We start from the raw sequence: 23,791 nt of genomic DNA on the forward strand, positions 1-23,791 counted from the left end.
TGTGTGTGCCAGTGTCTGTTGGAGTCCCTGCTTTCAATTCTTTTGTGTAGATACTGAGAAGTGGAACTGCTGGATCACGTGGTAATTGTGTGTTTAATTTTTTGAGGAACTGTTAACCTAAATAAATTACGACACATAAAAGAACATGGTTACACAAAAAAATAAGTATTTTACCTGAAACTAATAATAAAAATAAAAAGGAAAAGGAAAAAAAAGTAAGTCTTTTACATGTCATAATTTATCTAGTATTTACATCAACCCTAGGAGGTGGGCATAATTTGCCAGCCCAATTTATAGATGGGAAACAGAAGTCATCGACTCACCCAGGGTCCGACAGTTAGTAAGAAGCAAGCAGGTTTCCACCCCAGAGCTGTATTCGGAACCACTAAGCTATGGAGCTTCTTCCAATGTTTACTGAGGGCTTGCTATGTGCGAGAAAGTCCTAACAATTGGAGAAAATACCCAGATAAAAGACTGTTAAGAAGTAGACCAAAACTTTTAAATGTTTTTAAATTTTTTTTTTAATGGAAAAGTTTAGACATTTTAAAGTGGGGAGAATAGTCTAATGAACCTATAGACGGAAAAGGGGTTCTATGGAAAGTAACCTGAAGGGTGATCTGATCATAAATTCTGAATTGGGCAGGTCATGGTGGATGGTCCCACCCCAGGCATATAACTTTTTTTAGTAAAAGTTTTATCTTTTTTGCCATAAGCAAGCCCTGTCCATTGTTCTTGGGCACCTTGGGTAACACACCTTTGAAATGCCTTTTTTTAGACCCCTCTTTCTAATGTGTGAACCACCCTTTCAGACCCCTCCTTCTAAGACAGGGGTGTCCAAACTTTTTTCAACATTTTTCACCAAGGTCCATAAGCGGTAAAATACACAAACAGCCGGGCCAGGCCACTCACTCGAGGTGAAGTATGTATTGCCTCACCTGGTTTATTTAAGTAAACGAAATATATTTTTGGAATTTGCTGCGGGCCAATTAAAAATGGATTGCGGGCCGCAGTTGGCCCACGGGCCGCAGTTTGGACACCCCTGTTCTAAGACATAACCACCCTCAAAAGAGCAAATAACTATCCTATAATCCGACCCTCACCTTGCTTTCTCCCACCTCCATGTAATCTTCCTTACATTCCCTCCTTAATCTCAAATGCATAAAAGAAACTGCAAAATTTATTCTCCCGAGCATTTGAGATCTTGCTCCCCGGCTCAAATAAACTCGAAAAATTCTCTATAGGTTTGGAAGTTTCTTACACCGAATGAACCCCTATATGCCACCACCCAACTTCAACCAATTTGGTTTCACCTTATTTCCCTCCCGGTGGCAAATCCCAGCTAGAAACATTTCAGTCTGTACCTCTAAAATCCAAAGACTTTTGGTAACATAATTTCACTGCTATTATCACACCTAAATAAATGGGCAGTAATTCTTTAATATCATCACATGTCTAGCCAGTATTCACATCTCCCTGGTTGTCTTAATTTTTTTTTTTTACATTGTATCTCAACTTATTTAAATGTTTGATTTCTCTTAGCAGTTTTTTTGTGATTTTCAGTGGACAGGTCTTACGCTACTTTTGTTCAGCTTTTTTTTTTAACTAAAGTTTATTGGGGTGACAATCGTTAGTAAAGTTACATAGATTTCAGGAGTATAATTCTGTAATACATTATCTATATTTCACATTGTGTGTTCACCACCCAGAGTCAATTCTCTTTTTAAATTATTTTTATTTGTTTGAATCGGTACCCAAACACAGTACGCTTGTTCAAGCGGTTGTACGTGTCTCTTCAGTTTGTTTTAAGCTGTAGATCCCCCTCCTTTGATGTCTTTTCGTGCCTTTTATTTTTATTTTTAAGAAATGGGTCATTTGAATTCCTTTTGCTGATGGCTTCCCTTGGGGGTCTTTCTGCTTTTCAAAAATTTGAGATTAAATTCCCATAACATAAAATTCAAAATGCACATTCAATGTACATTTTGAATGTAAAATTCAAAAATGTACATAAAATTAAAAAGTACATTCGGTGATATTTAGTATATTCACAACGTTGTGCAACCTTCACTATCTAATCCAAAACTTCTGCACCAAAGAGAATCTCAGTACCCATTTACAGTCTCTCCTATTTCCCCTCTCCCTGCCAGCCTCTGGCAGTCACTCATCTGCTTTTCCTCTTATAGACCTATGGCATCATTTCTCATATCTCTTGGTCCCCAGGATTTCCTGTAAATTAATAGATCTAGAGGTTGATCAGATTTAGGGTTGAAAACCTCATAGGTGATGTGTGTATACACTACGAGGTGTATTTCAGTGTGTTTCTCATTCCTGGTTTTAGGAGCCGCTGCAAAGCATCACCTAGATTCGCAACCCATTAGGGGGTTGCAAAGTGGGTATACTCAAATTCTATCCCGCCTTCATCTATTTCTGGAACACATCTATAAAGAGAAATTTCCCCTCATCGGACAATTGAGTTCACGAACTCATCCTAGAAAAAGTGCTGCATATGTCATTGCTGAATATCAGTACAGTCACCTTCAAAGTACTCCCCTTGGGAAGCTATGCACCATACCAGTGCCTAGTCCACCCTTCAAAGCAATTTGGGAACTCTCTGGAATGGCCATCAGAACTGTCATCGTTTTACCCTTGATGTCCTGAATGTCATCAAAATGTCTTCCTTTCAATATTTTCTTTATCTTAGGGTAAAGCAAGAAGTCATTGGGGGCCAGATCAGGTGAGTAGGGAGGGTGTTCCAATACAGCTATTTGTTTACTGGCTAAAAACTCCCTCACAGACAGTGCCGTGTGAGCTGGTGCCTTGTCGTGATGCAAGAGCCATGAATTGCTGGGGGAAAGTTCAGGTCGTTTTCATCTCACTTATTTTCACACAGTGTTTTCAGCACTTCCAAACAGTAAACTCGGTTAACTCTTTGACTGGTTACTACAAATTCATAATGAATAATCCCTCTGATATCAAAAAAGATTAGCAACATCAGTGCAACAAAGTTCGGGAACTTAATTGTCAGACCTCATATGCGCTTGCCCTGAGGCATAGACTGTATAGGCCAACATAAATACTGAATTCTTTCCTTTGTCCGTTTTCAAAAGTCGTAGTTTTCAAGATTTTGAGTTGGTTCCCAAGTAGCCTTCAAAAGTAATGATTATTATTTTTAGTTAAATTCGTGGATTGAGCCCCTTTGTTGGGACCCAATGGGAGTGGAATAGGCAGCACATCTGGGGCTGAGCCTTGGCCAGTGTGTCTAAGAGCTTGGTTACACACACGGTGGGGTGGGGGTGGAAAAATGAGTAAATTCACTGAGGAGCATGGGAGCCAGGTTTCTCAGAGTCAGAGAAGGAAGTTAGAAACATGTAAAGGGTCTGGGCTAAATCTTGATGTTGGATTAGAATGAGAGGTATTGGTGTGTATTCATGGCTTTAATGATAGATAAGTAAATGTCTGTATATAGGTACATACATACGTGTGTATTACGATGAGAGAACCAAGAATTAATGATATCAGGGTTGTATTGTCTTTTGAAACTCCCGGTGGTTCGCAAAGTGTAAAGGAATTCACGAGGCACAGAAAAGTGAAAAGACGAGAAGTTTGTATTAAAGTCAAGAGGTAGGAAACTAACGGAAGTGTCTTAGGGAGGCGGCTGCCCTGTACTCTAGGCTCAGTTTTTCTTACCTAGAAATGGGCAGGTAAGTGTCCCTACAGCAGGAGATGTGATGTCCCTCTGAGGTCATTTGATTGGCATATGTTTGTTACATAACTAGTCTCTTTCTGCTTGTGCTCTTACCCATAATGCATACAGAAAAGCCCATGGGTGGGTGGGGGGGCAAGCCGTAATGTTCATTTCATTTTAATTGTATTATAATGAGGCTAGAGTTCAAGTAACGACAGGTTGTAGCAGTTTGTGCATGTGTGAGGAACCAGTTAGAACCACTCAGGTCTTATCTCCTCTTTTTAGAAGTGTTTGGACACCTTAGATTTATTTGTGTGGGATGAGCCTGGGCGGTTCCTGGGGAGGGGGTGCAGGCCTGGGCAGTCCCCCTTTGGGCTCACTTTTATTAACTCCTTTTTTACCTCATCAAGGGTAGCAATGAGCACACCTAGCACTCAGATCTTAGTTTCTAAATATCATTCCCCACTAAAAGAAACCAGTGCTCCTTGGAGAAATGGTTGATTCCAGAGCTGGGGCAGGGAAAAATTCAAGAAAACACCACCTGGAACATCTTGCTGAGCCAGTAAGTAAGCAAGTGCTCAAAGTTGGAATTAGAAAAACCATTATATGATAAAAGAGACAGGCACGGATAACACCTCCGGGCTACTGCTTCCTTCCTGCCACAACTGAGGATGGGAAGCCTGGAGGCACAGCCGCTGTCTTGCTACTGGGAGAAAAAGGCCAAGAGAGTCTGAGTTGTTGACCCTATATCATCATTTGACTAAGCCAATGCCAGCAGCCGTCCTTCTCCAGAATACTTGTAAAATAAAACCCTCTTCGTTGAAGCTAATGACAGCAACAACAAAAATGGATTCAGGCAAGTGTCGTCAAAGGATATTGAATCTGGTGGGTAAAGGTTTGTTGAGAAACAGGATATTTAATTAGTTTCAAAGTATTTTCCCATAAAGCACTTATTACAAGTGCAACATTCTCAATCACTCTGGAGAAACCTGGCAGACTTAGTTTTAACCAGGTTAGCATCATTGGTGATGGAAGTAATCAACATTTTCTACCTCCTGATACATGCACTGAGTTCACCATCACTCCTGTGGTTCCTGTCCCAAATGTAGAAACCACAAGGAAATATTACACGAACACTAGTTGAGAGACCTTCTACAAAACGATTAGCCCATAATCTTCAAAAGTATCAATGTTATGAACAACAAGAAAAGACTGAGTAACTGTTCTAGACTGAGGAGACTTAATTAGACAGCAGAATTTAACAGGGCCGGCCCGGTGGCTCAGGTGGTTGGAGCTCCGTGCTCCTAACTCCGAAGGCTGCCGGTTCGATTTCCACATGGGCCAATGGGCTCTCAATCACAAGGTTGCCGGTTAGACTCCCACCTGCAAGGGATGGTGGGAGTGGTGCCACCTGCAAGGGATGGTGCCCTGCAACCAACTAACAATGGCAACTGGACCTGAAGCTGACCTGCGCCCTCCACAACTATGATTGAAAGGACAACAACTTGACTTGGAAAAAATCCTGGAAGTACACACTGTTCCCCAATAAAGTCCTGTTCCCCTTCCCCAGTAAAAGAAAAAATCTGAAAAAAAAAAAAAAGAATATAACGTGATACTGAGATGGATTCTGGAGCTTTAAAGGACTTTATTGAAACCATGAATGGGAGTTGGGAATTACATGGTAATACTAATTTCCTGATTTTGAAAGTTATACTGCAATTATATGGAAGACTGTTTATCCCTAAGAAATATGTCCTGGAAGCTTAGTCCAGTGCTCTGCATCCACCTCCATCCATTCTTGCGGTCGCTCATCAGACCTCAGCCTCCAAAATGGTGAAGCAGATCGAGAGCAAGTATGCTTTTGAGGAAGATTTGAACAGTGCAGAAGGTGAACTCATAGTAGTTGACTTCTCAGCCATGTGGTGTGGGCCTTGCAAAAGGATCAAACCCTTCTTTCATTTCCTGTCTGAAAAGTATTCCAATGTGGTGTTTCTTGAGGTATCGAAGGTCACTGTCAGGATGTTGCTTCAGAGTGTGAAGTCAAATGCATTCCAACCTTCCCGTTGTTAGAAAATGGACAAAAGTGAATTTTTCTGGAGCTAATAAGGAACAACTTGAATCCACCATCAATGAATATGTTTTCTGAAAACATAACCAGCCATCAGCTCTTTAAGACTCGTATTTTTTTTTATGAAAAAGAAAGATCAAATAGAAAGATAATATTCAACTGCCACCTAATTATAAATGAGAATAAAATATTAATTCTACTGTTTTTAAAACTGGTGTCTTTGAATAGCTTTCCAAATAAATGAAAAGTGGCCATTAAAAAAAATAAATATACCCTGAAGTATTAAGCGTTAATAAGACACCGTGTATACCTGATACTCAAAGGATTCACAAATCTTAATTGGGGAATCTGGACAAAAGGTTTATGGGAGCTCTGTGCATTATTTCTGTAACTTTTATGTAACTTTGACATTATTTTAAGGTAAATTAAAAAGCCCAAGTGCACAAAGTTAAGCATTTGATGTGTTTTGATCTGCAATCATTATCTTTATTAGAAGCCAAATTATCCAGTTTGTGACCAGTAGAAGCTTCTTCCATTTGGCCCCCACTGACACTACTTTATTAGGTGATGTCTTTGGTAACTCTCGTGCCTTCTGGTTTATCAGGATGTGCCAGGTTCATCTTGTACATTTTCTGCACCAGATCCAGAGTCAGCCGTTCCCTCAAGGCTCCCTAGTGCTTTGGACTGGAAATGATATTTAGAAATCACAGGCTTAAGGAGCTCTCATTGCAGCAAGGTTGGTCTTTGTTTCTGATATTTTCAATGAACAGAACTAGGAAAGGTTTCCTTTTTAGAAAGATAAAATATATCATGATACTCCCAATTCAAATTCAAGATTCCAATTTTTTTTTTATAGTTCTTTTTTGGGGGGGGAATTTTGGGGAACACTGTGTTTTTCCAGAACCCATCAGTCGTTGTCCTTCAATCTAGTTGTGGAGGGCACAGCTCAGCTCCAAGTCCAGTCGCCATTTTCAATCTTAGCTGCAGGGGGTGCAGTCCACCATCCCATGCGGGAATTGAACCCTCAACTTTGTTGTTAAGAGCTCGCGCTGTAACCAACTGAGCCATCCAGCAGCCCCCAGGGTTTTTATTTAATGTAATCAATCATACATCTGTACCTTCTTCATTCCTGAAAATCCCAGTTCTCGACATCAGTGTAATTACTCCTCTGCTTTATCCCATACTGCATATGTAACAATACAGTAGTGGTATGTACAAATTGCTGCATTTTAAAGTTACTAGTTCATCTCTGCATTGTTTTGTCACCAACTGGACACACAGGTTCATTTAATTTTTGTTTTTAGAGATATCTTTAAATTTTGTTTTATAATTATATAAAATATTTCCAGGATTGTAAAGTCAAATATACAAAACAAGGTATATTTTTCAAAGTCTAGCTTTTACCTTTGTCTCTTCCATCCTACTCCTTTTCTCTCTAGGTAACCTTTTTCAAAATGTTATATTCATCTTTACATTTAAAAAAATATATAAGCCAATATAACACAACAGAATTTAATTGAGGTAAACAAGCTGATCTATATATTAAATAAAAGCAGGGGCAGGAGGGGAAAGGAGTATTAAGGCGATTCTCCTCCTACTTCAGTCTTTTTGCATGTGGTTGAACTCTGCCTAGGATTTCGTGCCCTCCTGTTCTTCTAGTTAACCTCTACTCACATCTTGTCAGTTCAATTGATTCATCTTCAAGAACATATTTTTGGACTTTCCAAATTATTCCATGAGTTATGCTCCCCTCACTTGCTACAATTTATCACCTTTGTAATTAATCATTAGTAACATAATTGGTTGTTTTATGTCTGTCTTACTCCCTAGATTGAGGTCCATGAGGGTAGCAATATTTCTCTTACTCAACATTGTGTGTCCCCAGAGTCTAGTACAGCGCCTGGATCATAATAGACCTTCTTATTGATGTTTACATTACATCTAGTGAAAGAATCTATTGCATGAATGAATGATAAATAAATGAGGTTGGCTTTCGGCTCTTCCACTGCCTCCTAACCTCTCTAGGCTTCTGTTTCCCCTCTGTAAAATGTGGCCATATGGTGCGTCTCTCTCTCCCCCAAGATTGATGAGAAGCGTAAGGGAGGTGATGAACACTCAAATCTCTGACGGGTGTCAAATTCTGTAACGGTTTTATTAACAAGCACTGGTCGTCGGCAGATGGCGCCAGTAGCTTCGTGCCCAATGCAGGATGGGGCGGAGCCAGGACTGGGGGCGGGGTAGGGGGCGGAGTCAGCAGCTGCGGCGCCGCAGGGCCTGTGCCGCCCAGGACGTCCCCGTCGCCTCCGGCCCCGCCTCCCAGGGCGGGACGTGCATGGCTATTGGCCAGTGCGGGCGAGAGGCGGTCGCCATTGGCCCTCGACTCCGTCTGCTCGGCGGGCGGTGTCCGGACGCAGGTGCCGGCAGGAGCGGAGCTAGCGGCGCTGACTGGACCGGCCGGGCCGGGACCGGGGCCGGGGCGAACGGAGGGGCCAGAGCGGCCTCCCGGCCCGGCCGCGGATCAGGTAGGCACGGGCGGCCGGGTGGGGCCGGGGTACGCTGGTCCGCCGGCCGGTCCCGGGTTCGAGGCCCGAGCCTGGCCCCCGGGCGGGACGGCTGGGTTCGGACCCTTGGTTTCAACCTTCCCTGGGACGAGGGGATCGCAGTTCCAGTCTCGAGGGCGGCGGGAGGTATACGAGTCACGGTTTCCTCATCTGTGAAACCGGGTCATCCCAGCGCCAACCTAATGGGGCTGTTGGAAGGATTCTGGAGGTGGCGGATGTGGAGAGTGTCAGACACACAGTAGGCGGTCAATAAGTGGTCAGTGTCCTTTCCCAACCTCCTTCTTAAAGGGGCTCTGCCTGGAAAATAGTAAATATTTCAGTGAGCCAGGCACCGTGTAGAAAGGACTTGCTTAACAGACTGCCTGGCTGTTGGTGGGTGCTCAAAATTTATGTCATTAGCTCATTTAGTCCTCTAGGGACCATAATAGTTGCAAGTACTAGAAATGTTTCTTGTCCAGATGAGGAAACGGAGGCTCAGAGAGGTCGAGTTTTGGCCCAGGGCCACACAGCAAATAAGAGCAGAGCTGGGATTAGAACCTGGCTTCCAGTGCAAAGCTATGGAAGTACTGAAGGGCACACGGGAGCCCCTCTGGTGAGTGAAGAGGAATGAATGCATTTCACAGGCTCCACATTTATCCTTAAAAAAATAACAGTGAGCATTTATTGGACACTAACTGTGTGCCAGGCACTGACTGCCTTGTCTCATCAAATCCTTCCAACAGCTCTCAAGTGGATGACAGCAATTATATTTAATAAATATTTATTGACTTCTTAATATTAATGGAATTTTGAGCTGCGTATCATTATGACTTCCATTTTACAGATGAGAAAACCTAGGCCAGAGAATGAAGCAGCTGGCCCAAGATCACATTATGGGGAATTAGGGCCCTCAGACTTCTCTTCCGTTTCCTGCCTTCAGAAAAAGAAGGCTGGGCAGGTGTGGAAAGGTTGTGCTGCCCCAGTGCCCCAAAACAGGCCTAGACAAGGATGAGCTTCACTGGAGGAATTGAGCCTGGGAGCTCCTTCTCAGGAAGCCCCTCAGCAGACACAGTCAACTTATTTGACAGAGGAGAAGGATGAGGCCCAGAGAAGTAAAGTGACTCATCCCAGGACTCACAGCATCAGTGATAGAGTCAGGACTTAAAAGAACCCAGGTCTTTTGAGTCCCAGACCCACTCACTGCACTAAGTTGAAAGTGCAGGGAAAGCACCTAGCACTTTCCCTTCTTAGCTGTGTGACCTTGGGCAAGTAGCTGCCCCCTCTGATCCTCAGTCTCAAATGGGGTTTCATAGATATGTTGTAAAGACTCAGTGAAATCCATCTCCTGGGCACTGGGCCAAATTTGCCCTAGGCATTGGCTCCCTCTCCCATACCAGCAGCCCCAGAGCTCAGTCCAACCTGCAGGCATCTTGTCCTTGTGTCCAGCCTCAAATTTGACCTCTTCACCTCTGCTGAGCCGAGGTCTCTGGTTCGCATGGACCTCTAGCCTCTAAATATCTTTGATTCCTACCATGGGCACTGGCAGACGAAGGGACCTTGTTCTTTACACAATTCTTAACATAATTCTTACACAGAGTAGGGACTGAGATATTAATGCAGCCACTCTGTGTCAGACACAGAGCCAGGTGCTGGGGACAGCGGAGAGCAAGTCCAACTCAGTTCCTTCTTCACAGAGCTCCATGAAGCATGGAAGACTGATGTGGCTACACAAGTAGATGAAGAAATAAGAGCATTTCGGAGCGGGGCACATTCTGTGAGGGCAATAATGTGGACACCAATAGCACTTTAGCTGGGGTGGTCAGGGAAGGCCTCTTTGGGGAGGTGACCTTTGAAGGGGACACTTAAAACAACTGTTTAGAGCTCAGTGAGTTTAGCACAGTGTCCAGTACGCATTAGGTCCTTAAGACAGAGTAACTGCTGTTATTATTTTGGCCATTTTCTGGCCTTGCATCAGCAGATCTACCAGTAGGGTTTTTTCCCCCATGATAGTAAAAGAAATGGCAGAACTTAATATGTGGGAGCTGTGATGATTCTTATACAGCCCAATTACTTGCAGGAAAGTTAAGGCTGATCCTTGGAGGGGCAGGAGCGTTCCCTTGGATAGGCCAGTGGCCTCCCTGCTGACCTGGGCCAGAAGTTCTGGTTATAGGCACTTGGGAGGGACAGCAGCATACACAACATGCAGGCTGGCCGCTGCCCTGCGGACATTATCTTGGTCAGCCATTCTTCCTCCTGGCGCCTCCTGCTGATACGTGCTTGTCTGGCCTTGCCAGGGAGGCTCAGAAGGGCATGTTGGCCTAGGAACACTTCTGGCCGAGCTGTTCAGAGGCCATCGATCCATTGGCAGACTGTCCTGGTGCAAAAGGTTAGTCAATAACTTATACTGCTTTCCCCCCACCGTTTTTTCTTTTTTCTTTTTTTTAACTTAGTTTCAGGTGTATAAAACTATGTAATAGACATGTATCATTTCTGTTCCTCATTCTCTTTCTCTGGGTCTCATATTTTGACTGGTAGGGGTTGGTCAAAGCTGACTTGGGTGGTACCTCAGTGAGTATTTCTGGGGTCTCTGTATCATAGCTCCTGGAGACAAAGGATGAAACAAGTTAGGGACAGAGATACTTAGCTCCTTAGCTGTGTTCGCTTCCAGGGGCATCTAGAGGGGCATCTGTTACTTTCATGAAATTCTCAGAGGGAAACACGCACGTCTTGATGGCTGGTTCTGGGGTGGCCAAGGAGGTTGCCCAGGGTTCCTTCTGGCAGGTCAGACCCTGAGGTGGAGGCGCCAAATCCTGCTCAAGTCACCCACCAAAGCTGACTTCAGATTGCTGCCTGAGGCTCCGGCTGTCACCCATGGCCTCTCCTCTGGGACAGAGGCATGGCTTAGGACATCTGCTCTGGTGGGGACAGAGGCCACCAAGGTCCCCCCTAGCTGGGGCCGCTTCCTTGATGGCCTGAGGTGTCAAGGAGTTCAGAGCTATATGAGAGGCCGTGAACCAGATGGGTGAAGGTGACTCACCATCCCCCTCTGTGGGGCCAAGTTGCCAGCTCAGTTCTCCTCGGCTCAGAAGTAGGCTCATCTGCTCTGAGCCCGGCCCTGGGAGTCTAGTCCGCGGAGAACCAGTCCCTATATGCTTCGTGGGCGTGGAGCGCCAAGCACAGAGGCTGCCACAGCAGGTGCTCAGTAACTGTTAGGTGCTGTTACCATGTCTGCAAAGGTGATTTTGGGGTGGCCTGCAAGCTTTAGGGCTGGACCAGGCTGGTTTTCTTTGGAGAGTTAGAGATAATATAACGAAACCCCTGCTGTGTACCAGGCCTGGGCTGAGTAGCGCATGTGATCTCATTGACTCTTCACAGTCCCCTACAAGGCCCCAACCTACAGATTGGGCAACCAAGGCTGCAAAAGCTGGATTCAAACCCTGGTCTGTGCCCAGCTCACTAACCTTGACCTTCTTCCTGCTGGCCTCTCCCCAGGCTCCTGGGACCATGGGCCTCGGGCCCTGAAGACCAGGTGCTCCCTGTGGCCATGACGACGGGTGACTGCTGCCACCTCCCTGGCTCCCTGTGCGACTGCTCTGGCAGCCCTGCCTTCTCCAAGGTTGTGGAGGCTACAGGCCTCAGGCCACCCCAATATGTGGCACAGGTGACTTCAAGGGACGGCCGGCTCCTCTCAACCGTCATCCGGGCCTTGGACACGCCAAGGTGAGTGGTGGCCCAGTAGGTGTCTTTACTTTCACTCACTTCACTCTCTGGGCCCAGTGATTTCCTCTCAGTCTGGGGTCAGAAATCCAACCACCTGGAGGAGCCCGATCAGTAATCTTCGTGTGAAAACAGGCTCAGGGTGGGCAGATCTGATTCTTTAGGATAAGCCAGAAATTCCAGATTATTATGTGAAATCTGAAGATGAAGTGTTGGCGAATAGCTCATATTTTGGGGAGGCAGTATAAAGAAGTAGTTAGGAGTGCAGTGAGATAGGAGTGTGACTCACAGGGCCGGGGCTCAAATCCTGAGGGGAAGCCTCTCTCCTTGTGTGACCTGGGACACCCTGCTTCACCCCCATATCTCTAAATTGGAGACAACTTCCTCATGGGGTTGTTCTGAGAGTACATTGCGGGGTCCACAAGAGGGCTCGCAAGGGGGTTTGCCACCTCGTCTGCGTTTGATAAATGTGTTTAAACTTTGGTGCTGGCTTTCCAGACCCATCTGTGAGCTGGATCTGCCTGGTTCGCCAATTTGTCATCAGTTCCAAGGAAAAGACTTTCCAGGAAACCCCACACAAATTTAAATCTTAGCTCATTAAAATTTAAAATAGACACCAGTTTTTCAAGTTTAATGTATTGTCATTATGTTTATTTTATATTATTTAATTCACAAGCTTTTCCCCCCAGTTTTTTATTGTGTTAAAATACACATAACATTTACCATCGTAACCGTTTGAAGTGTACAGTTCAGTGGTATTCAGTGCATTCCCAGTGTTGTGCAGCCGGCACATCGTCTATGCCCGTAGCTCTTTTAATCTTGTAAATCTGAAACTCCATCTCCATTACAAAATAACTCCCTACTCTTCCCTGCCCCAGCCCCTGGCCCCACCACCTACTTCCTGTCTCTATGACTCTGACTCCTCTGGGGACCTCCTGTGAGTGGGATCACACAGTGTGTGTCCTTCTGTGTCTGGCTTCTCTCACTGAGCCTCATCGTGTCCTCCGGGGTCATCCACGTTGTAGCAGGTGTCAGGATGTCCTTTTTTTTCAAGGCTGAATGCAGTTCCATTGTGCGGATGGACCACAATTTGTTTATTCATTTGTCTATCCAGACGCCTGTGTTGTTTTCATGTTTTAGCTCTTTCTAATTTTTTTGTACTGTGGTAAAATATACATAACATAAACTGTACCATCTTAATCACCTTTAAGTGCAGCTCAGTGGCGTTAAGTGCACTCACATTACTGAGCAGCCGTCCCCAACATCCATCTCGGGAACTCTTCTCTTCTCCTCAAACAGACACTCTGTCCCCATTAAACACTCTTCCCCTCCCCCGCCCCCGCTCCCGGCACCACCATCTACTTCCTGTCTCTGAAGCTGACTCCTCTGGGGACCTCATATAAGGGGATCACACAGTGTGTGTCCGCCTGTGTCTGGCTTATCTCACTGAGCATCATGCCCTCGGTTCATCCATGAAGTAGCAGGTGTCAAAATTAATTCATAAGGTTTTCATTCAAACATAAAAAGTAGCAAATGGAAGCTTTGCAGGGCTTTGGAGGGACTCCCTGCGCTCCCCTTCTGCCTTTGCCTGGCGTCACTTCCTGCAGGAACCCTTGCCTGAGGCCACATGAGATGGCGAGTTTTCCTTCTGGGCTTCCTCCAGGGCGGTTTCTGTTGTTGTTGTTCCATGCTTTTATTTATTTTTTTATTGTACATTTTTATATTGTCTTTTTTTCAAAAAATTTATTTTTAATTGTAGTTGACAACAGTATTATATTAGTTTCAAGTGTACAGCATAATGATTTGACATTTATAAACCTTACCAGTGATCACCACGGTAAGTCTAGTAACATAGTTACTACGTTATTATTGACTGTATTCTCTGTGCTGTACACTACACCCCCATGGCTTATTTTATAACTGGAAGTTTGGGCTTCTTAATCCCCTTCCCCTTTTTCTGTTCAGGGCATTGGTTTTTATGTCTGCATTGCCATCAGATCCCTTGAAGGCAGGAGCAGGTCTGTGCCGGTGAAGCTGGGAGTGAGGGGGACCATTGGTAGACCCAGGGGCCTCTTGGCCAGAGCTGCCTGGGCAAGAGGAGAGGGAAGACGCTGACCGGAGCTGAGGTCTCCCTACATGGGACTCCGGAGGGGCACTGAGTGAGTTGGCCCCACCTTGCCCCACCCTCCCTCTTGACACATGAGGAAACTGAGGCCCAGAGAGAGGCAGACACCTGCCAACATCATTGAGCAGAATTGAGTCTTAAATTCAGGGATCCTGCAAGGGTGGGGGAGGAGAAAGGGGAAAAGCTCATGGGTCCCACTAGCCTCTCCTGTGGCCCTCAGAGACCCAGGTAAGTGGCGGGGAACAGAGCAGCCCCTCTGCATTCAGGCTGGTGGCCAGGATAGCCACCCCCTTGGAGACCACTGGGCCCTCCTGATCTGCCTCATGGCCTCTTTGCCAGTGGCTTCTCCCCTCTGCTTTTTCATGCAACTCAATCTCAACTACCCAGGCTGAAGACAGGGCAGATCAGCGTTTCCCAGCGAGAAAGCCGCTGTTTTTCCAAAGAGCTGTTATCATCCAGGGATGTGGCCTTCATTGCAGCCTCCTGGTCGTCTCCCCAGGAGCAAAGGAGGATCTTCCCACCACTTAACACAGATGCAGAGGCCAAGAAAGCAGGTCACCACCCCCTGTAACAACTCCTCCTAGCCAGCCTGTGCCCTCTGAGAGCAGCGGGGGTGGGGCTCCAAGATAAAATGCCCAGTGCTTTCATAATAATCCAACCTTCCATTTTGCTTTAAAGGAGACCCTGACTCTTGGGGTCCCATGGCAGAGATTAGGCCCCACCCAAAACCTGAAGAGTCCAAAGAGGAAGGCCCAGGAGGTGTCTCCAGGGTCCAGGACAATCCACACAAGCTCAGGCCTGTGGTCAGCATCTGGGACCCCTCTGGGCCCCGAGCCTTCGGCACTCTGCCCACCAGGCTGTGAGTGGGCCCAGGCCCTTCTGGAAGCTTCCTAGAGCAGTTCTGCATCCCCAGCCCTTCTGCGTAGCCTTCCCTTGCTGCCTCTGTTCACGGCTTCTATTTCCTTCTTTACTCACACTCTCCCTTCTCCTCTTACTCTTGGAGCATTCTCTGGGCACCCCCCTGGAGTCTGTGGATGTCTCCCCCATCCCTACCCCATTTCCTTCCCATCTGTCTTATGTACATTATTTTCCTGCCAGAATTTCCTGAGTGAAGCCCCACCATCTGTGGCATGCAGCATACGTAGCATGGTGGCCAAGGGTACATAGGCCCTGGAGCAAGATTTCCTGGGTTCAAATCCCTGCTTTGCCAATGATTAGCTGTGAGAGATTACATAACTGAGTTAACCCCTCTACGCCTCAGTTTCCCCATCTCTACAATGGGGGCATCTTCCTCCTAGGCTCCCTGTGAGAACAAGACAAATTAATCCAAGGTGATGCACTTCAAACAGCACTCAGTATATAATAAGTGCTCAATCATAAATCTGTTTTTGGTTTGCCTTCTCTATGAACTTACTCCTTCAAAGTAGGGCTCCCCAGGACAAACCCCGAACTGACGTGGGTCTTCCTCAATGTTCTCGTCACTTCCACTTCCCGAGCTTAGGTTCCGGAGCTGGGGTTCCTTTCCTGTGAACGTCGTGTGTGTGTGTGTGTGTGTGTGTGTGTGTGTGTGTGTGTGTGTGGTGGGTGCGATCAGGGTATGGGGTGAGAGTGCAGCTGCACATGCCCTTTGATCTTGTGGGAGAAAGCAGCAGCCTGTGCAGGGCTGGCAACGCAAAGCAGACACAAGGGGTCAGCTCAGCTCTTTGGTTTCAAAGCAGCCAGGCCCTGCCCCCCAACAGGAGCTGCTGAGAAAAGAATGGAAAACAGTTTCCAAAGGGAAACTGGTGTTTTCTGGAAAACTGCTCTCCTGCTCCGCCTCCGTGTGTTCCTGCAGTACTGCTCTCTGGGCAGAAATGTCTGGAAAACAATGACTCATGTACTAGACAGCCCCTGGGCCCACCAAGGCCACACCCCCGGCCTCCTGAGCTGCCCCAGGAAGGACCAGCAACCCCAGAGATCGTACTGGGGATGAGACTTCCCGAAGGGGCTCTCTGCGATGCTTGTTATGTGTGTTTTCTGAGCCTCACAGGGCAGAGGAGCAGGGGAGCTCTTCTCCCTGGACACACAGGTTTCTCAGGTAGCATGGCCTTCAGGTGTGGCTAGATCCAGTGTCTCTGATTGATATCCTTAAGAATCTGCCTTTCGCTGTCTCTTGGCCCTGCTTTCCTCTGTTTTTGGCATCATTCACAGACTCCATGTGGAGACCAGGCTGCTGCCACCAGTTCCAGACTTACATCAGCCCTGCTGCCTGTGGTTCTGGAGTTTACAAAAAAAAAAAAAAAAAAGAATTTCAGGAATTAACTCCCTGTGGCTCTGATTGCCTCACAGATGATCTGAGTTGGTCCCTGTGCTCAGCGGCATGTGTTCTTACTGTTGGTCAGGCCTGAGGTCGTCAGGGGTATCGTCAGCTCTTCCCTAGTCCTTGAAGACCAAGAGTTAAGATGGGGTGTTTGCCCAGGACAATCAGGGTGGTAGGAAAAATAGAAGTGGGCACTGGGCAGATAGGTACAAAAGATGCTCACCCTGGGCCTAAAAAGATGCTGTAGGAACCCTGGGAAGAGAGCATATCACGTCACCTGTGGGAGTCTAGGCTTCCCAAAGCAAAGGACATTTGGAACTAGGTGTGGAAGGATGACTAGGAGTTTGCCAAGTGGGAGCACAGGGGCAACGCTGAGCTTGCAGTCCCGTGGGTAATGAAGCAGGCATAGTAGGCAGGAAGCCTGATCGTTGCTCACATGTCTCATCTGTGTCTAGTGATGGTCCCTTCTGCCGGATCTGCCATGAGGGAGCGAATGGGGAGAGCTTGCTATCTCCATGCGGCTGCACCGGCACACTGGGTGCCGTGCACAAGAGCTGTCTGGAGAGGTGGCTTTCCTCGTCCAACACCAGCTACTGCGAGCTGTGCCACACGGAGTTTGCAGTGGAGAAGCGGCCCCGGCCCCTCACAGAGGTACGCTTGGAGCCTGAGATTAGAGTGGGCAGAGGGGAGAAAGGCAGGCACGGGCCTGGAGGAAGGAACTCCCCTGGAGGATCTGTTGACTGGGGAAACAGCTTCGATACAGGGTGGACCTCTCTCCACCCCCACCCCCACCCCGGGTAGATTCCGCTGATGGGGGTGGGGAACCAGGCCTGAGTTCCAGACCTGACAGACCCTGTGCCCCTCCCTGATTTGGTCACTTCAGGTGACCCCTGAAGCTGAGACTTGAAGAATGAAAAGGAGCCAGCAATGCCAAGAACCCAGGGAAGGGCAGTCCTGGCAGAGGACATAGCAAGTGCAAAGGCCCTGAGGCCACAAAGAGCTAGGTGTTCTTGACAACGCCCAGGTGGCTGGAGTGGAGCAAGTTAAAGCAGGAGGAAAGTGGCCTGGAAGGAGGCGGTAGCAGCCACACTGGGCTTTGTGGGCCATGCCCAGGAGTGCAATGGGCCAGGGTTGAGACAGAGCATTCCCAGGCCTGGCAGTTGCCTTCCTGCTCCCCAGAGCCCTGCTGGCAGCTTGGATGCCAGCTAGGCTCCTCCCTGCCCAGCTTGGCAGGGGTAGCCTGAGAGCTGCAGGCTGATGTCACTGAGCTGAGGTGTGGGCTCCTGGAAAGGCCCCTGGCCCAGCCAGGAGCTGGGCTCTTAGAGAACAGCAGGAGGGAGAGCTGACCCCAGCTGTCATCCCCCTTCTCCCTCATGCTCAGCGTATGGGCTTCCTCCCCACTGCACTTTGTCCAGTTCACATACTCCCTACTCATGGCCTTTGCACCTGCTGTTCCTGCTGCCTGGAATACCATCTCCCCCATTCTTCTTGTGGCTTCTTCTGCTCATCCAGTTCTCCTCAATGTCACCTCCTCGGCAAGGCCTTCCCCTCCCTGACCACCTGCCCCAGTTCATACCTTATCCCACTAGCATGGGAGCTCCTGGAGGGTGGGGACCCCTTCTGTCCCGTTCACCAGAATTTCGTGAGGGAAGCCCATTTCTCTTGCCCGTCATCTGTGGCAGGCAGTGTAGTACCAGTGGTCAAGGACACAGAACCCCTGGGGAAAGACTTCCTGGCTTCCAGTCCTGGCTTTGTGGGCAACTAGCTGTGCGAGTTTGCACAAATGAGTCAGCCCCTCTGTGCCTCTCAGCTTCCCCATTTGTAAAATGGGGTAAAAATGCCCAGCAGGGCCTGGCTCATCGTAGGCACAACAAGTATTTGAAGGAAGGAAAGGAAGGAGGGAGGCGCAGGCTCTGGAGGTCCCATGTCCCATCCCTAGGTGGGGGCTAGTGGTGGGGGGGCTTGTAGCCCCTCTCAGCAGCTCCGCCTTTCCCCCCACCCCGCAGTGGCTGAAGGACCCGGGGCCCAGGACAGAGAAGCGGACGCTGTGCTGTGACATGGTGTGTTTCCTGTTCATCACGCCATTGGCTGCCATCTCAGGCTGGCTGTGCCTGCGTGGGGCCCAGGACCACCTGCGGCTCCACAGCCGGCTGGAGGCTGTGGGACTCATCGCTCTCACTATTGCCCTCTTCACCATCTACGTCCTTTGGACACTGGTGAGTGGCTGTCAGCTGGAGAGCAGGTGTCTACGAGTCTCCGGCTTGGAGCAGCCAGGCCATGGGTTTGGTCAGTGGCTTTGGGGGGCTCCCTGCCTGCCTGTGCATGTGGCCCTGGGTGGAAGCAATCCCCAGAGTCTCATGGAACTCCAGATTCCAAGGCTCCTTCCGCTTCAAGAAGACCTGGGCACCTGGTCACCAGTGCTGGGTGCAGGCCCAGCATCCACGAGCTTCCCAAGACAGGACTGGGCTGGGGGCAGAGGGGGCGAGAGAGAGACTGAGAGCAAAACGCAGAGAGGAGGAATAGGAGAATGAGAGAGACCTGGAGAGAGGAAGATCAAGAGTCTGAGAGAAAAAGTGACTGGGACAGAGAGAGCGGGACGGGGGTGGGGGGCGTGGTCCCGGGCCTCTGGCAGGCAGTAGAACCCTTGCTCAGAGGGCAAAGGCTCCCCCAAAGTCTCACCCCTCAGATGTAACCACTGTTGTCCACCTGTGGGGGCATTCTCTCCTCAAAAATTATTTTTCATTGCATCCACCAGCATATTTTTTTTAAATATGAATAGGATGAAACCAGAGGTACTGCTTTGCAATCTGCTTGTTTTCACTTTGTTAATGTCCTTTAAAAAAAGGCAGTCACCCAGCAGTCATTCGTCGTATGGGTGTACCATATTGATTTAACTAATCCCTTTTGATAGGCTCCGGGATGCTTTCCAATATTGGTTTTCCTTTTCTTTCTTTCCTTTTTTTTTTTTTTTTTTTTTGCCATTATGAACAGTGCTTGGGGCACCACCCATGTGCGACTGTTTCTTGGAACTTGCTTGGTGAAAGAGTATGAACCATTGACATTTATTTAAAAATAATGTTGATAGACTTTGTTAGAACAATGTAAGGTTCACAGCAAAATTGAGCAGAAAGTACAAAGAGTTCTCATATATTCTCCCCACACCCAGGCACAGCCTCCCCCACGGTCAACATGGCACCAGAGTGATACATTTCTTACAGTCGTGAACCTCCATTGACACATATGTCTTTATCACCCAAAGTCCGTAGATTATATTAGGGGTCACTCTTGATGTTGGACGTGCTATGGGTTCAGACAAATGCATCATGACATGTACCTACCATTAAAGTAGCACACAGAATAATTTCACTACCCTAAAAAGCCCCTGTGCCCCACCTATTCATTCTTCCCTACCCTAGCCCCTGGCAACCACTGCTCCTTTTACTGTCTCCATAGTTTTGCCTTTCCCAGGATGTCATAGAGTTGGAATCATACAGTTTGTAGCCTTTTCAGATTGACTTGTTTTACTTAGTAACATGCATTTAAGGTTCTTCCATATCTTTTTATGGCTTGGTAACTCATTTCTTTTTAGCACTGAATAATATTCCATTGTCTGTATGTCCTAAGTTTATTTATTCACCTACTAAAGGACATCTTGGTGGCTTCTGAGTTTTGGCGATTATATGACCTATCGACATTTAATCCCTTCCAGGAGATTATACCACTTCACTCTCACCCTCTGAGAGATCCCCTCACCTTTGCAGACCTGTGAACACTGGTGGGAATATTCCCAGGAGAGTGAATGGCTGTGTGTGGGCACAGTCTGTATGAAAATTGCCTGGCGGCTGACTCTGCTTCTGGAAGCAAGAGCTCCGGCCCTGGTGTGGCCCAAGTCCGGAGGCTCAGGGGCCCAGTTTTCCTCCCTTGGGGGTGGAGGCCTGCCGGCTGGCCTTCCACCCATGCCTGCACTGCCCACAGGTCTCCTTCCGCTACCATTGCCAGCTGTATACTGAGTGGAGGAGGACCAACCAGAAAGTGCGCCTGAAGATCCGGGACACGGATGGCCCTGAGGCTACCCAGCACTCCCCACTGGCCGCTGGACTCCTGAAGAAGGTGGCAGAGGAGACACCTGTGTGAAGGCCCGGCTGGCGATGCCCTGGTGTTCAGAAGGACGGGAACTGCCCGACCCTTCCTGCACGGCCAGAACGCTTCTTAGGCCAAGAGATGCCAAGTGGAGCTGATTCTGTGATGCTGTGTGAAGGTGTTTTCAGATTATTTTGCACACTATTATACATGAGGAGGACAGATGGATGTGGTCCTGAGCTTCAGACGGAGCAGGCACTCTGATCTCATTCTGAGGTCCACTCGGCCCCTTGTGGGCCCGCAGCCGTAGCCATAGGCTAGTCGAGGGCGCCCATGGGGCGGGGGTCCCGCAAGCTTCTTGCGCTTCTCTGCACCTGGCAGGCTCGCATTCCTGGCACCCTCGACTTTATAAAGTTGCACCGCGTTTCACAAACCCACCCTGAATGAATAAAAGGAGCTCTTGCTGGATAAAATGGACTTGTCAATTACATTTTGGAACCGAGGCCTCAAAGTGAGGGACCTGGGACCAAGGGGAATCAGGGACCACACAGAGGTTTTAAAAAAATGCAGTAGGCTGGTTTGAGGGATCTATCGTGGAACACAGCAGAAGAAGTCAAGCCTGAGTTTTCAAGTGAAGAGCAGGTAGCAAAGTTATCTAATAAATGATTTCAAATATACATAGGAAGAACAGTTGCCACTTACTTTGCATCTACTATGGGCCAGATGCCGTGCTGGGCCCTTGACACTTATTAATAACTGATGTCCACACTTACTAAGGGTCTCGCTGGATGGGGCTCAGTTTGGAGCCTTCACAGGCTTCCTCCGACTCTCACCACCATCCTCGGTGGGAGGAATGGCTATGACCTCCACTTTGCAGATGAGAAGACTGAAGCCCAGAGTTGGGAAGCCTCTGTCTAAGGTCCCACAGCTCTAGGAAGTGGAGTTGGGACAGATCACAGGTCTGTGTGGCCCTAGTGCTGAGCTTTGTGCTTCCCCTTCTAGGAGGACTCAGGAAACAAGGAGAACGGTCATGCTAATAACAGCAGCCACTTTTTGAGCGTTTTAGGAGTCTTGGACGTTTGGGAGCTCTCTGCATCGGGCCACATTTAACACTCAGAGCAGCTCTGAAAACTGGGTTCTGGGGTTCTCTTATTAATCCCTTTGGCAGATGAGCAAATGAGGCTCAGAGCAGTGGGGTCGCTCACCCAAGGTGACACGTCCCCGATGGGCCTAGCAGTGTCTGGCACACTCTATTGTTTTCTGCATGAATCCCGGTCTGGTCTGTGGCTCACCCACAGAGGAAGAAAAACCCTTTTTACGCCAGACTAGAAGGGCAAGGAGAGGCTGGCCAGCTTGGCTGCGGAGTGGAAGGAACAGCAAAGAGAAAGGCCTAGGGGTTGGAACCTGCACGGCCCATAGAGGGAGCAGCATGGCAGACGTCGGTGCTGTAGCAGTGTGATTGAGAGGCAGAGGGCTCGGAGGGAGGCAGTGAGACAAGCAGGGCTTTTAGGCATCTGGTGGTCTGCAGAAACACGGGGTTACACCCTTCTCACCTCTGCAGCTGCTCACTCTACCCAGGCCTGGCACCTACCTCTCAGGCCATCTTTGGAGTGTGGTGCCCCTGGAGATGAGGCAGAGAGGCCCCAGGATAAGCCATCATGAAACGAGAAAGCTGTTTCCTTTTCAGGTCTCTTCTAATATTTTCAATTATGTCCAGGAGAAAGTTGTAGCTTGGTGCTAAGGCTGTCTTTAATGACCCCTAACCTTAGCAAAGAGAGCAAGTCTTAGGCTCAGAGACTTTGGCAGCATGCACGACTGAATTTATACTTTAATAGCATCATCCTCTTATTTAGTTTTTGTTGTTGTTGTTGTTGGGGAAGGGGAACAGGACTTTATTGGGGAACAGTGTGTACTTCCAGGACTTTTTTTTTTCCCCCAAGTCAAGTTGTTGTCCTTTCAGTCTTAGTTGTAGAGGGCACAGCTCAGCTCCAGGTCCAGTTGCCATTGCTAGTTGCAGGGGGCGCAGCCCACCATCCCTTGCAGGACTGGAGGAATTGAACCAGCAACATTGTGGTTGAGAGCCCACTGGCCCATGTGGGAATCGAACCGGCAGCCTTCGGAGTTAGGAGCACAGAGCTCTAACCACCTGAGCCACCGGGCCGGCCCGGCCCTCTTATTTAGTTTTTACAATAAGCTATTTATAGGAAGTTTTCAATATAAAACACAATTTTAAAACACGTACTTTTAAAAGGAAAAACAAGGTGTGTCAAAGGAAAGTGCAAAGTAAGTAATAGTTCTGAAGATGGCAAAACCCAGGAATCTGGGCAGTATTGGGTCCAGCTTGCAGGAGACCAGCCTGGGAGAGTTTGTCTCCTCAGCCAGGGCCTGGCTTGTCTGAAATCTCCAATCACACCCACTGTGGGAGAAAGGATCAGAGAGGTGGCTTCTTGTCCCTGATGCTTTGCAATGGGCCTCTTCTCCCTGGTTCTGACAGACTGCTGTGGTCTCTTCCACCATCTCTGAACACTGCTGGGCAAAGAAATTCAGAGGTTTATGAGGCTTCTTCTGTCCCAAGAGCCCCTCCAGTGTAGGAGAAATCTAAGGGGGAGTGGGGTGAGGTCCACAGATTCCAGCGTGGCCATGGCAGAAGAGTTGCTGTGCACAGTGGATTTGAGTAGAGAGGAGATATCAGGAAGAGGCATGGGAGGCGGCGGGACTTGAAGATGGGCCAGAGAAGGGAATTCTGTGAGACAGGTAGTTTGCGACGTATATGGGAATGGAAGTGGAAAGAGAGGGTGGGGCATAGCCTCCTGTCATGTTGGGCTACCTGATGAATTTATTCTGTAGGTCAGAATCACCAGGCAGAAGTAAGCAGCTGGGAGAGGGTGGCAGGTGAGGTGGTTCTCCAGAGACTGGTGGAATGTAGTCATTCTGTGAGAGAGGTGGAAAAAAAACAAAACAAAAGCATTTCCCTTTGTTAGCCTTGGGAGAGGTTGGTGGCAACTTCTGTAAGATTCAGTGAAGCATTTCGAAGTTCCAGAGACACCAGAGAGATGGGCTGCCGGGGAAGGAAGCCTGAAGCCTCTGAACGCACCCCTAGGCTCTGGCCTTTTCTCTGGGCTCTGCCTGTAACAGCACTGAAAACCAGTTTGGGGTCAGGGACAAGCCCTCAGGGCAGAGGGACCCAGTGTCAGGCAGAAGGAAGCTCCAGTTGTGGCTAATGGGATCTGCTGGCCTGTAGTTCATTTTTCCCATCACATTTGGCTTCTGGCTTGTCCAT

At 48.1% G+C, this 23,791-nt stretch overlaps 1 protein-coding gene and 1 pseudogene across 2 annotated transcripts; both read left to right on the forward strand.

Moving 5' to 3' along the window:
• The first annotated feature begins 5,512 nt into the window (after nt 1-5,512).
• LOC117038521 (thioredoxin-like) lies at nt 5,513-5,828 on the forward strand (annotated as a pseudogene).
• A 2,302-nt stretch (nt 5,829-8,130) lies between these two features.
• Nucleotides 8,131-21,001, forward strand: MARCHF2 (membrane associated ring-CH-type finger 2). Of its 2 annotated transcripts, XM_033135096.1 has the most exons (6): nt 8,131-8,272; nt 10,585-10,676; nt 11,783-12,010; nt 16,887-17,082; nt 18,438-18,647; nt 20,407-21,001. In XM_033135096.1, the coding sequence occupies exons 3-6, from the start codon at nt 11,835-11,837 to the stop codon at nt 20,563-20,565; spliced, it is 741 nt and encodes a 246-aa protein (XP_032990987.1). In that variant the 5' UTR covers nt 8,131-8,272; nt 10,585-10,676; nt 11,783-11,834; the 3' UTR covers nt 20,566-21,001. The 2 variants fall into 2 exon arrangements, with proteins under 2 accessions (XP_032990987.1, XP_032990988.1); XM_033135097.1 differs by lacking the exon at nt 10,585-10,676.
• The last annotated feature ends 2,790 nt before the right edge of the window (nt 21,002-23,791 follow it).

This window comes from Rhinolophus ferrumequinum, chromosome 18, assembly GCF_004115265.2.
Source record: "Rhinolophus ferrumequinum isolate MPI-CBG mRhiFer1 chromosome 18, mRhiFer1_v1.p, whole genome shotgun sequence".
Classification (NCBI taxonomy): Eukaryota; Metazoa; Chordata; class Mammalia; order Chiroptera; family Rhinolophidae; genus Rhinolophus; species Rhinolophus ferrumequinum.

What these genes read in the sequence shown, in the direction of transcription:
- MARCHF2 (XM_033135096.1), top strand. Translation starts at nt 11,835, where the DNA reads ATGACGACGGGTGACTGCTGCCACCTCCCTGGCTCCCTGTGCGACTGC. An exon ending in CGGGCCTTGGACACGCCAAG is followed by an intron (nt 12,011 to 16,886) that starts GTGAGTGGTGGC and finishes ATCTGTGTCTAG; the next exon opens with TGATGGTCCCTTCTGCCGGA. An exon ending in TCTACGTCCTTTGGACACTG is followed by an intron (nt 18,648 to 20,406) that starts GTGAGTGGCTGT and finishes CACTGCCCACAG; the next exon opens with GTCTCCTTCCGCTACCATTG.